Source organism: Drosophila albomicans, chromosome 3 (genome assembly GCF_009650485.2).
Source record: "Drosophila albomicans strain 15112-1751.03 chromosome 3, ASM965048v2, whole genome shotgun sequence".
In the NCBI taxonomy this organism is placed as follows: Eukaryota; Metazoa; Arthropoda; class Insecta; order Diptera; family Drosophilidae; genus Drosophila; species Drosophila albomicans.
In genome coordinates, this window is record NC_047629.2 from 20322569 (window position 1) to 20334584 (window position 12016).

At 37.3% G+C, this 12016-nt stretch overlaps 1 protein-coding gene across 7 annotated transcripts in view; it reads left to right on the top strand.

Moving 5' to 3' along the window:
* Nucleotides 1-12016, top strand: part of LOC117566934 (protein grainyhead) — a 49609-nt gene that overhangs the window by 32478 nt on the left and 5115 nt on the right. For all 7 annotated transcript variants that reach the window (XM_034246556.2, XM_034246557.2, XM_034246558.2 and 4 more), the window contains 6 exons: nt 128-351; nt 456-618; nt 4933-5044; nt 5553-5647; nt 8849-8905; nt 10195-10293. In XM_034246556.2, the coding sequence (XP_034102447.1) occupies nt 128-351; nt 456-618; nt 4933-5044; nt 5553-5647; nt 8849-8905; nt 10195-10293 (750 nt within the window). The remainder of the gene's footprint in view (nt 1-127; nt 352-455; nt 619-4932; nt 5045-5552; nt 5648-8848; nt 8906-10194; nt 10294-12016) is intronic.

Genomic DNA, 12016 nt, shown 5'->3' on the forward strand with positions numbered 1-12016 from the left:
TAACGTATAACGAGTAGCCAACAAATGCGTGACGTGTCCATTAAAGCCTTAACCATTTTTTTTAATCATAATTAATATGTATTTATTGACAACTTGTTAACATGTAATATTCTAAACTCCTTTTTAGTCCTTTGACTACACGGAACTCTGCCAGCCGGGCACGCTGATCGATGCCAATGGCAGCATACCCGTCTCGGTGAACAGCATCCAGCAGCGGACTGTGGTCCACGGCAGTCAGAATAGTCCAACCACATCGCTGGTGGATACCAGCACAAATGGCTCAACACGCTCGAGGCCCTGGCACGATTTCGGACGTCAAAACGATGCTGATAAAATTCAAATACCAAAAATGTAAGTGTCCCACATTGATTTCACCTTATGATTAACATCGAAGTGAGTTTAAACTCTAACTTAACTTTCATGCTACTTTGTATTCCGTGTTTTTCTTTCATTAGCTTCACAAATGTCGGCTTTCGATATCATCTGGAGAGCCCGATTAGTTCGTCGCAGAGGCGTGAGGACGATCGCATCACCTACATCAATAAGGGACAGTTCTATGGCATCACCTTGGAGTATGTGCACGATGCGGAAAAGCCAATCAAGAATACAACAGTTAAGGTAGGAGTTCGAACTCTGCTTTATTATAAACCCTTGCACTGAGAGAAAATTCATTTAGAATTCTAATAATAGGGATTTAAAGTATTTACTTTATTATAAACTGCACTAAGAGAAAATTCATTTAGAATTCTAATAATAGGGATTTAAAATCTTTACTTCATTATAAACTACACTAAGAGAAAATATATTTAGAATTCTAATAATAGGAGTCTAAAATCTTTAGTTCATTATAAACTGCATTAAAATCTTTACTTCATTACAAACTCTTCTAAGAAAAAATACATTTAGAATTTAAAATCATGAGATATAACTATAATATACCAAAAAACAAATACTAAGTTGAAAACAGCTTAAATCTTTACACTTCTAGCACAAACTTTTTACTTATTAAAAACTAATCCATTAAGAAAAATACCATTTTAAATTATAATAACACAATATCTTTAAAAAAGAAGATATTTGACTGAATATCTTAAAACTTAGGAAGTTTCAAGTCATAACTATGTAATTACAAACAGAGCCACTAGGAAAAAAAAACATTTAGAACTCCGCAAACATAATTTTTTAGTAAAACAAATTATGAAATGCTAAAAATATTGAGGTTAATCCACGAATTTTATTACTAATTCTCTCTATATCTTCAAACTTGAGTCAAAGTAGTGTAAAAAAACGAAGTTATTCGAAAAAATACTAAGATAATAACCATCCTAATACTAGGATAATTTCGAAAGATTTATAATCTTAATATTATTATAGTTATAATGAAAACATGCTTAAATTGACAAATATTGTTAAATTGTTGATGTTGTGTTTTCCTTCTTCATTTTGATATTGTTCTTTTCGAATTATTTTTATTTACATCAAAATAGTCAAATTTGTTGAACTAAAATATCGACAAAAACTACGTTAACCGAAAAATACTAAGATAATAATCTTAATCTTAATCTTCATCTCAATACTAGGATTTTTTTCTCAAGATTTCTAGTCAAAATTTTACATTTTTACATCAGAATTCATCTAGATTTAAGACAAACTCAAAGACAGCTTGTTTATTTTAACCTGGTTATAATAATTAATGATGTTTGAGGTACCAAAATATTCAAATTTTGTATTATGTGTATGGTATCCATAGAGTCTTATACTAGTATTGTTATTGCCATCAACACCCAATGTTTAGGGTAGGGGCTTAATGCCCAAACCCCTAACATCGGTTTCAGCCTTAGGATCTATTTGTCATTGCCTCAGCTGAAGTTGAAGTTGAGGATGAAGTTGAATCTGAATCGGAATCTGAATCTGAATTTGATGCCCCGAGCTAGGCGAGCAGTTTGTCAGTTTGCCTGAGCGCTAATCAAGTTTGTCAGCTCTCGGCACCCTTTGCTCAATTACACAACACGTACATACTCGTATATCCGTCCTATCCTGTGTCTTCAATCCTTTCTTAACATACATACGCATGTATGTATATCCTGACGCTCGATGATAAATGATAAATGATACTCCGGGGCGGCTTTATGAGAATTTGAATATCACGCTCAATGCAAATTGTGAGCCTTTCAACACACACTCGCTCTCTTAAGAAATGTCCATGTGTGTGAATGTGTGTGTGTAGTGTTTGTTCAGGACTTTCGTTACGGAATTGGGCTGAGGCTCAGGACATGCCGAGGACAATACACATCAACATCATCAATCAGATAAGCTTAAATGACGTCTGCTACTGGCAAATGCAAATGCAAATTGTTAACTCAACCCGTTGAGATCCGTTCAAGAATCACAATCAAAGTAACAGTTGAAATTGAAATGAAACTCGATTTGAGGAAGTGGAAATGGAAGTGGAAGTGGAAATAGAAGTGCCAACCATGGGCTAAGTAAACAACAATTGAGTGTGTACCACTTCTCTTATAGCTCTTATTTCAGTCTAGGGCTCGCAATTTGCATATTTAGCAAAAAAAAAAAAAAAACTGGTGACAAATTCAAGAAAAAAACGTGAAAAAAGATCTTGAAGATTTGCTAGATTTGACAGTTGAGTTTGCTGCGGTTCTCTTTGAGTAAATAATGCAGTAGCTAAGAAATAGAATAGTAAAGATTTAAAAGATAAAACTTAAACTGAATTTATCTTGATGATCTATTTACTTTTTCTCATGAAGTTGTTTCCTTTAAATTGAAGACGATTTTAAATCTGAACTGTAAACTAAATTTTCTGTTCTATTATGTTTAGGACATCACCTTATTATAGATGTAACTAATTTGATATTCTTCTTTGATACTTAAATGTCTCTTAGAAATCACAATGTACAATGATCTATGATCTATGATCTATGATCTATGATCTATGATTTCATTGTAATGCAATTTTGAAACTGATTGAAAAATTTCAACATATTTAAGTTTAATACCCAATAGAAAATTATTATGCTGTACCTAAAGATCGTAATATTTTATATGGAAATTCTTTCTTAAGTGAAAACGACAACTTTGAAAATGAAAGTCACTTTGAGCAGCTCATAAATCTGAAACTTTACCGTTTATCACTATCCTGGGAGCCCTTAATGCATTATGATCTCGTATTACCATAAAACGGCAATATATTTTTGCGCTTCGAGAAAAAAGTGTCAAAATTAATTTACGAGTTTATTTGTTTAACCCTCTAGCCCCTTTTTTGGTCGATCACGGCCCCCTGTGCTGAATGGGTTAACAAAACGTAAAGACGAAACTTAAGAATCTTAAAGTAAATTGAAGTAAAAATCAAGCAACGAGCATTTGCATTTGCATTTCACTGCATTACGATACGGTTTTCATTTCCATTTCCCAGCTAGTAACGGTGAAAAACTGACAAAAATGAAAAAAAAAGAGCGAGTATAATTTACGAGCTGATTAGCCCATGAATATTTACGAGAACGCAAAGAGAAAATACCCCAGAAAGCAGCTAAAGGAAAAAAGGCGCATAAAATACACAAAAATATTTATGCCAAGTAATCAGTTAGAGCGTTGCGAAAGACTTGAAGGAAAACAGAAAAATAAAAAGGGAGGGAGATGAAATGAAAACAAAAGGGTTGCAATTTCATGAAGAAGAACTCCGGACAACACGGGATCGTCTTCGCTATCTCTTAAGGATCTCTGTATCTATCTCTGCGCTTCCTTTGCCTGTCGCCATAATTATTCAAAATGTTTCAGAATTTATGTATAAATAATGCACAGAAAATGCAAATGCGCTGGGAAACACAGATCAGTCTCTTGATCTCTGGCAGGACAAATGTGCTAGATATTTTTCTGCTAAATCGAATTCGTCCTTTTGTCTGCTAGCGCCTAATCCTTTTGACTTTTGTAAGGGTGCGAGTAAGGCAACCAACAGCAAGCAGAAAGCAGAAAGCAGCCTGGCAGCAAATGTCACAACTCGTATACGTCAAGAGCAATGCAGCAGCGTTGTAAGCGAGGGCGACTACGGGATACCCTAGCAAACAAAAGAACAGTGAGAAGCACTGAATTTATTGCTGCATAAATTGCATTCTATTATTTTGGAATACATCTTTTGTGACTGGAAATAACCATAATAATTTCTAAAGCAGTGAATTTATTAAAAATCATTTTTTAGTATTTTTGGGAACTTTTGCTTGACTAGAAACGATTCTAATAATAATAGAAAATGTATATAAATAGGTGGAATTGTATTCTTTTAAGACTTTAAAGAAAGATAATCATTTTTAAAGCAGCAAATTTATTACAAATCATTTTTTAGAATTTTGGGTAACTTTTTCTTGATTAGAATCGATTTAAATAGTAACGAAACTTAATATAAATGGGTAAATTTTTTTTTTGCTGTGAAATATAGTAATTTCTAAAACTGCAAACTAATATAAAATCATTTTTTAGTTTTTTTAGAAAACATTCTACAGATAAGAAATTCAAAAAATTTCGAAAATTTATATTAATATAGAAATAATATTAATTTAATACATTTTGAACTACTTTTCCTAATTTACCATCTTATACATTAACGAATAACTAATTTTAAAAATAATTTATTATCCATCTTAAGTTTTGTAAGGTTATTTTATAATCGATTAGAATGCAAATTTATAAGACTTAAGATTTATGCAGAATTTTGAATTTGAATTTGATTATAGATAAAAAATCAACTAATGGTGTTTATAAATATGTGGAAAAGTCAAAGGCATAGCTAATTTAGATAAAAGGCCAAATAGTTTGATTGCATTTTCGAGATAAGCTTAAACATCACTTTATTTTAAACATCACTCTGTTTACACGGTATTGAGAAAACAAAGCTAATTAATATGTATTTTATATTTTGCTTCACAGAGTGTGATCATGTTAATGTTTCGCGAGGAGAAGAGCCCCGAAGATGAGATAAAGGCCTGGCAATTCTGGCACAGTCGTCAGCATTCCGTGAAGCAAAGAATCTTGGATGCAGGTGCGTAAATCCAACGAACTCCAACAGCGAGTTTGTCTATCTGTCTCTTCGATTGCATATGTGTATGTGTGTGAACAGTGGCCATTGTATAAGATTTCTAGCCGTAAATTGTTGGTTTTTATTGAGTGAGGAGGCAGCGGATCGACTGCGCGGGTAACCAGAGACACCGAACCGAGTTATGACATTGATAAACGCGCAATGCGTTCGGGTTTGTTTGATTGCAGATAATCTGGCTAGTTTGTCTGTCTCTGTCTCTTTCGCTGTCTCTGTCTCTGTCTGTGTTGCAGCTGCCGCTGTTGCAGCATCCTGTTGCGTTTGCCTGCCCCATCAGCAGGCATAACTCATTAGGCACTTGTCACAGAAGTTTGCCTTAATTGTTAAATACAAACGAAACGAAACGCAACGCAACGACTGCAATGCGTTCCACTACGATCCACATGCGTTCCACTGCCGTTGATCACTTACTTATGCTTCTTCTTCTTCTTCTTGTTTTCATCTATGCTTGCAGACACAAAGAACTCGGTTGGTCTCGTTGGCTGCATTGAGGAAGTGTCGCACAATGCCATCGCCGTCTATTGGAATCCGCTCGAGAGCTCTGCCAAGGTAAGTTCTAAGTTATTACCCCTCCACCTCCACCTTCACCTTCGCCTCCTCTTTCGCACTCGCACTCGCACTCAGTGTAGAGACGACGCCATTTTGTTTGTGTTGAGCGCCGCCTTAATTTAAAAAGAAATATACAGCGAACAGAGAAAAACACACAAAACAAACAAAACAACAACAAAAATAAAGTGAGACGGCAAATCGTTCTTTTCCCCCCTCTCCACACTCTCCACTCCTCCTAATCCTCTCCCATTTGTGTGTGCGCTTGTGTGTGTGCAAGAATTAATTTGTGATTTATTTTCAATTGCAAGTACAACGCAAATTATTCAACGCGCGTCGCAGCAGTCGCCTCTATTGCCATCTCTCTCTCTCGCACGCTTGACCACAACGCTAGCCGTCTCGCTTCGTTGTTGTTGTTGTAGTTGTGCTTTATTCAAAAGAATAATTTATGCATTTATTTATTTATGACACTTGGTTTTAATCACCTGCCTCGACAATTTTCTGTCTCTCCATCTGTCTATCTGTCTCTGTGTGTGTATGTGTGTGTGTGTGTGTGTGTTTTATGACGCTGTATTATTGCCACAGCCACAGCCAAAAGCAACAACTACAACTATGGCTAATACAGCTACTAGTCGGAGTTTGAGTCTGAGCTCCCAGCGCGTTTAATTTAGCAATTATCAGCAATTTTAATCGCCTCAAATATTTGCAATTCTATCGAGCGTTGAAGCGGCTAGCGCCGTCAGATTACGTATACGCCCCGCACGCTCACTTGCTCGCTGTAAACACCACCGCAATCACCACAGAGCGCCTTTTACAATATTGCCATGCAGATGCTTAGTTTTGTGCATAGATTAAAGCTCCGCCCAAGAAAACAACAACTACGAATGAAAACAATTGCAATTGCGACGGCAAAATATCAAATTTCAATAGGCAAAAAGGTTCGTAGTAAAGTGCAAGGCTATTAGATACCCTAGGAGTAGCTTAAGTGTAACAATTCTGCCCTACATCAATATTTGATGTTAATAGAAAAGTCTTAAAACTCTTGAAAAGTATAAATAGCAATATCAGATTTTTGAGTAATAAATCTTAGAAAATAATAAAATGCTAAAAATACCAAAATAAAAGTCTGATATACTAAAAAAGTATGGGATTAACCTTAAGTAATGTAAAGTTCAGAAATAAAATGTTTTTAACCAACAAAAAAAAAAAACAATTTATCTTAGAGAATCTTTCAAAGCATGTGTTAAATACCCTAAAATGAGTATTCACTTTTTACTGCAAAAACATTCCTAATAACTTTTGGTCCTTTTAATTAAAAAATCAGTACTTAAGATACCCCTTTTACAGAGTAGACAATATAATTATCATAAACTTTTCGAACGATGTTTTTTGTACCCCATAAAGTACATTATTTTACATGAATATGTTATTCCTAAGGACATCTCTTCTTTCATATTATCTAAAGCTTCAAGATCCTCGCCTGGCATGCCTCTTTGTGCCCGTAATTTACAGGGTATGTGCATTATTGCAATAGAAATGCAATTGCGTTGATTTTTACATTTATTACCATTTTCCGAATGCCATTTTATTGCACATGTTTATTTTTTTTTTTTGCTGCTTTTTGTCAAATGGCAAGTTCAGTGACTTGTGTCAAATTGGTAAGCAGTTATTAAATTGGCCAAGAGGCTGTCAGGTTGGCCAATTGGCTCGATGTCTAGCTGGCTAGCTGGCTGGCCATAAGCGCAATCTTGACTGCATTTTCGATACGCGCTTTTTATTTACAAATTGTTTACGCGCTGAGATTTTAATCCCAAAAACAAAATGCACAAAATACAAAATCGCCAGAGACATTGAGAGAGAGTCGCGACGTTGCACGTTGCACGCTGCAGACACTGCGGCCGCATAATGTCGATTTCGTTTTATGCCGTTAGGCAGCTAGCTCAACATCCCCCCCTTTCCACTCCTTCTCCTCTGTCTTGACTCTCGCACGCATCTGTTATTGCCTTTCCCAGCGGTGGCGGCGGCGGCAGCAAAAAAAAAAAAAAACAGATATACACTTACATACAATATATATAAAACTTTCGTACGCACTGACACGCAGGTGCTGTCCCCCCCTCTGTCTCCCCTCTACACTCCCTTGCAGCTTGCAGTCAGCAGTCTGCAGTCTGTGTCTCCTCTTATATGGTACGCGCCCGCTAATTATTCACATTAAATACTGCTCCACGTCCAGCAGCCAAAGCAGCAGCAAAAGAGTCACATCCACATACACGAAGTTGTTGTTGCGTTGACTGCGACGCTGACTGCGACAGCGACTGCGACTGCGCGTTGCACTTTTACCATTAAGATTGTTTCCTTTGGTATTTTTGCGTTGATGGATTTTCTACTCTTTTTTTGTGTTGTTTGTCTTTGGCTCGTCGCATCTGGCTTGGACATGCTTAAAATGCCTTTAAACACACACACATATATGAACTCGCACACACACACACACACACACATACACACTGCGACTTGAAGTCTGTCGCTGAGCAACTGAATCCAAGTCGACAACAACAACAACAACGCAGCAAAGAAAAATATATATAAAACGCAGAGAGAGAAGCAACAACAGCAGCAGCAGAAAAAAAAAATGAATTGGATGCCTTGCAAAAGTCAACTGGCCGCAGCAGCCCCTCCCCCCCCCCCCCCCCCCCCCCCCCCCCCCTCTGCTGCCCACTCAGTTATTGCCACAGTTCGGGCTGGTCCTCTGTGTATTGCCTTGTTATTGTCTCCAGCTTCCATTGGCATTGCCATTGCCATATCCAAACTGTATCCCCCCTCCCCTTTCCCCTCTCTTTAGTTGGGTGTGTGTGTGCGTGTGTTGGAATGTTTTAAACTGTCGTGGGCATAAAGAGGACATCGACTTAATAGAGAGAAAACAATTGGCTTCTAATAACAGTCCCAGTCCCAATCCAACTGCAACTTCAAGTCGCCATCGCATTCATGCGTCTGTCAATTTGCACTGTTTTTATATATAATAGTTTTTTTTTATATCGTTGGTTTTTCTCTCCTGTTGCTCGCTTTAATTTCTTTTTTATTTCAATTCATGATTAAGCATTTGATTTTTCTTTAATTGTTTACATTTGTCACAACTTTTATACAACAACTGTTTTCATGCATTTTTCTTTGCTTTGCTCTTTTTTTCTCCCCCCCTTCCCGTTTTTACAGATCAACATTGCCGTACAGTGTCTCAGCACGGACTTTAGCAGTCAAAAAGGTGTCAAGGTGAGTGCAACTTTCATTTGGCTTTTAAAATCATCATAAATTATAAAGAAAATATGGTTTAGCTTTACTCTAGAAAGCGCAAAGCAGACAAATTTCACTAGTTTTTTAAAATAATTAAAGTTAAAGCTAGATAAAAAAAACATTATTCAGTTGCTAAAGCAATTAATATAATTTCTTAGCAAAAATTGACTTCAAGATCTAAACTTAGAATAGTTAAAATAACTATTCCAATAATAAAAGAGCTTTAAGTCTTACTTACTTAAATAGCTACAAAATTTGAAGTCTCTGTTTGAATTATAACTTAATTTTGAACTTAAATAGCCATAAAATCTATAATTAATAGTTTATGTAATTAAAGTAAATTATTTTTTTATTGTTTCCTAATTGTTTCGTATGTCAAAAGCATTCAATATTTAGCAAAATGTTAGTTCAGGCATCAATTATACCGTTTTAATGATTAGTCCGCTTTATAGCTTCTTTTTTGCTTACAAATTGAAACGAAGATGCGCAAGAAATAGACACAAAAGAAATGGCATAAAACAAAGCAAATGCAAAGTGCAATAAATCTTGCTCAATTGCCAACTGAAGATGGCTAATAATTTGCCTATTAGAAGTTAAGTACAGTCAGCGGTTAAGCGCAGCCAACTTAACACGCCCCACAAATACCGCCAGTGTTGCCAGATCGCCGCAAGCCGCACATCAGCTGCATCAGCATCAGCATCGAGTTGAATCTGTTGCAATGCATTGCGCTACATAAACACCTGTGCCTACAAATTGCGGGGTCTGTGCAAAAGGAGGCGTTACCCCTAGGATCTAACCGTGTTACACACTTAATCACATAGTCATAATACCCGTATGGCAAGGCCAGCGTCATAAAAAGAGCAAGAAGGGGCAGGGGGAAGCAGCAAGAACAGCCAGCGGCGATTGTCATTTGTGAGTTTTGCTACAGTTCTCTGACTTTTTACGTAGGTAGAAAGATGGTTGCTTCGTTGTTTGTTTGCCTGCTTCGCCTGCTTGTTGTGGCAGGTTGCTGTTGCTGTTGCTGTTGCACGCTGGGCTGTTGCAGCATCCTTTGTGTGTTGTAATGCGTACCATTAAGTTGATATTTCATTGACAGAAACACAGGCGACTGCAACTGCAACGTCGACAGCGACTGCGACTGCAAATTGTGACAGCTACAGTGAAGCCTGCCTCAAGTGGCAGGCGCAGTTAGTTAGTTAGCCTTACTTAAAGCTTGATTATGATTTCATTATAATATTTAACAACTCTTACTTCCATTTCTTGTGCAGGGTCTGCCGCTGCACGTTCAGATCGATACGTTCGAGGATCCACGAGATGCGACAGTCTTCCATCGGGGCTACTGTCAGATAAAGGTCTTCTGCGATAAGGTAAGTGATTTCAATTTCACAATGTTGCAACATGGGGATCTCAGTAGCTAGAGACACACACACACACACTTACATGGATAAGGGGAGGGAGCACACATAATTACGCAGCTGCCACGTGCAACAGGTTGAATGAGTTGAGCCAGCTAACTAAAAGACGCTCAAGACGTGACTTGCGGCAGCGTTGTGTCTCTGTTGTTGTTGTTGTTGTTGCCACTTGTCGCTGACTGCTTTTATCGAATTGGGGGCAACTGCCTGTTGCCTGTTGCCTGATGCCTGTTGCTTGTTGCACGTCTGTCCCTACATCATGAGATGCTCAGGGCTCAGGTGGAAAGCGTAACGCGTACAAAAGTAAATGGACAAAGTCGGCTCCTCTTCAGCTCCCCCTTCGTTCTCCCCCCCTTTACCTGTCCTCCACTGGACACTGATTCCCGACATCATCCATCCATCCTTTCGCCTTGTGCCCATTGCCCTTGTTTTCAGCATCGTTTCGCCTTGGTCTCTTCCTCTTGTTTTATGCTTTATGCGAACTGTTTCGATGCCTGGAACCCTTCACTTTTTCTTCTCCAGCTCTTTCGATTTTTATTTTGTATTTCATTTTTTTGGTTTTTTTTTTGTTTCGTTGCGTTTTTTGAGCTTGATGTGCTTTATTAATAAATCATTTCGTGGATTTCCAATTTAATTTTCTCATATCATTACACTTCTTCGCGAATGCAAGCTCCCTCATCCCGACTTCCCTTCCACCCCGACTACATTTTTATTGTGCTCTCCCAGTACTTCGATACACGCAACACCCTACAGCTTCAGCTACAGCTTTACACACTTTACACACTCGGCCCTCCAGGCGGCCAAGACTACTACCAAAGTACTGTGTGCTGTAGCCCTGTGTGAGTACCGGGCGTGTATTTATCGGTAAATGTATCAATTAAATTTCGCGGTACCAGCTTATTTTATGGCTATATACCGCATATGGACTCCTCCCTCTTCTTTTATTTACCACACATTTCTCGGTCTTCTTTTGCTGATTTCTCTGCATTTGCAATCGACTTGCAATTACCGCCTTTTGCCACCTTTTTTTTTGTTTTTTGTTTTGAGTTGTTTTTTATGAAGGGGAACCCTACATAAAAAATTCACATTGCAAAACGTTTAAAAAGTGCTTCCAGAATTACATTTTATTGCAGTTCACGAAATTTACGATCATCTTGGGTAAATTTGGGATGTTGCAAAAACCATAATATTAATAATGTAATAATTAGGACTTTAGCTTTTCACTTGACAGATATTGAATTATAGAAGAAAGAGTTTCACTAAGCTGACATAAAAAATAGTTTCTTTGCAGCACTTTTTGCTTCTCAGCAATATTAATTCCCTGAGGCAAAAATTGTTATAGTTAAATATTATTATTGACAAATTCCATTTTGTGAAATTCCTTCGCTGAACACCAAAAACAAAAAAAAACGTCTCTGTCTGTCAGAACGCTTTTGGGTGTTTCCTTTTCGTAACTGTAAACAGCATGGAGAAAGTTAATATCTATGGGAGCTACGCAGTTTGGAATTTATCGATACAAACACAGAAGAAGATGGAGACGACTGCAAAAAAAAAAATAAAAAAATACCAAATTGGCATATCGAAAATTGCGCTTAGTAATCGATGTGGCTATCGCAGCGCCAAATGTGCATGGCGAGTTCCCCTCCCTGCTCCCCTTCCACACTCTCACGAACACACA